Source organism: Mandrillus leucophaeus, unplaced genomic scaffold, assembly GCF_000951045.1.
Source record: "Mandrillus leucophaeus isolate KB7577 unplaced genomic scaffold, Mleu.le_1.0 Scaffold382, whole genome shotgun sequence".
Taxonomy (NCBI): domain Eukaryota; kingdom Metazoa; phylum Chordata; class Mammalia; order Primates; family Cercopithecidae; genus Mandrillus; species Mandrillus leucophaeus.
Genome location: NW_012104054.1, coordinates 2,227,272 through 2,229,217, shown reverse-complemented (window position 1 = coordinate 2,229,217; position 1,946 = coordinate 2,227,272). Strand labels below are relative to the sequence as shown.

The 1,946-nt window shown below is 38.5% G+C and overlaps 1 protein-coding gene across 2 annotated transcripts in view; it reads right to left on the bottom strand.

Moving 5' to 3' along the window:
• Window positions 1–1,946, bottom strand: part of RPL24 (ribosomal protein L24) — a 10,046-nt gene that overhangs the window by 5,296 nt on the left and 2,804 nt on the right. For both annotated transcript variants that reach the window (XM_011990778.1, XM_011990777.1), the window contains exons 4-5: window positions 701–837; window positions 359–422 (exon numbers count right to left, since the gene is read on the bottom strand). In XM_011990778.1, coding sequence (XP_011846168.1) covers window positions 359–422; window positions 701–837 — 201 coding nt within the window. The remainder of the gene's footprint in view (window positions 1–358; window positions 423–700; window positions 838–1,946) is intronic.

The following is a 1,946-nucleotide window of genomic DNA, read 5'->3' as shown; positions in this document are numbered from 1 at the left end:
AATCCCAGCACTTTGGGAGGCTGAGGTGGGCGGATCACCTGAGGTCAAGAGTTCAAGACCAGCCTGTCCAACATGGTGAAACCCTCTCTCTACTGGAAGAAAAAAAAAAAAAATTAGCCAGGTCTGATGGCGTGCACCTGTACTCCCAGCTACTAGGGAGGCTGAGGCAGGAGTATTGCTTGAACCCGGGAGGCAGAGGTTGCAGTGAGCCAAGATCAGATCATGCCACTGCATTCCATATCCTGGGCAACAGAGCAAGACTCCGTCTCAAAAAAAAAGAGAGAGAGAGGAAAAAAAAAAAAAGGAAAAAAATTTTCCTGTTGTACTGTTCAAGAAAGTCAAGAAACCCCATAATTACCTTAGCAGCAGCCATTGCAGTCTTTTTAGATGCTTGCTTAGCCTTTTTTGCTTCCTTAGCAGCCCTGTGGGGTAAAAATAACTTAAGGCAAAAGCACTTTACTCCTTAGTGGTACAACTTACTATTAGAGTTAGACTGTACTGCACAAGTACAATGACCATATGCCTTCCTTCCCCTCCTGCATTTATTTGTAGGCTAAATCCAAAGAGTTTGTCAATAATTTTCATTAACCACCAAATCACCTTAAAATATATTAGACTATATGGTAACTTTAATTACTGAAGACCCAAACCTAAAATCCATCCCAATAGGTGAAACGCTCATAATGAAAGCATTCCTCACCTGATAGCTTGTTCTCGTTGAGCCTTTCTAACTTCAGGTTTCTGATTCCTCTTGGCCATTATATCAGCAAGAGATGCACCAGTAATGGCCCTCTGGAATTTGACTGCTCGGCGGGTTCTTTTCTTTTGAATTTCTTCCTGTAAAACAAAGATGAGGGGCACACTTAGGAACCTTCCTTCAAGAATTTAGAGGGAGGAAAAATTAAGTCTTTTAAGACAGGGCAAATGAAGTCTTTTAATATTCATATTCAACAAAAAATAATTCATACAATTATTTGAATATAAAACATGTTTTCCACTTATGGATTAAGCTCTCTATTACAAATCCTAGCCATTTTTTACCTTAAAGAGACACACAAAAAATTGAACTCTAAGGAAAATGGTTATTCCATGAACTGCATAGTATAAATGAAGACTATTTATACTTTTAATAATTTACTTATTGAAAAAAATTATCAAATTCAGCTGTTTTAACTCAAAGGACTGTCACTAGGAGAAATACTCAAGTTAGACAATGATTTGACAGGAGAGCCACCAAATGTTAGGTAGGATATGTCTAAGAAGGCGTTGTGGAATCTAACATTTCCTGTACATTCTATATTGGAAACCTGTACTACAGTATTTATGAGAAAAAGATCTTGCAGTGCACCTTTAAGTCCAAGAACAAAGTATATTTGAAAAATTGTTTATTAAGGCACAGAAATGCAAAAGTACCTTAAAAACTTTTAACAAAAATAAAGCACATTGGTGGTTTACAGACATTCTAATTTTAAACTTTTTAGAAAGATGAAATCTTGTTTCTACAGTAAAATGGCAGTTTTTCTACAGTAAATGGCAGTATTTACCTGCTTAATATTTTTGTCTCAAACCAACACAAACATTTTTCTTATTGTGGTAAAAATGTAAAGTTGACAATTTTAACCTTTTTTTTAAAAAAAAAAAAAAAAAAGACCAAGCCTTGCTCTGTTGCCCAGGCTGAAGTGCAGTGGCATGATCTTGGCTCACTGCAGCCTCCGCCTCCGCCTCCGGGGTTCAAGCAATTCTGCCTCAGCCTCCCAAGTAGCTGGAATTACAGGCACCTGCCACCACACCTGGCTAATTTTTGTATTTTTAGTAGAAACCAGGTTTGACCATGTTGCCTAGGCTGGTCTCGACCTCCTGAGCTCAGGCAATCCGTCCGCCTCGGCCTCCCCAAGTGCTAGAATTACAGGCATGAGCCATCATCCCCGGCCTGTTTTCTATTTTTT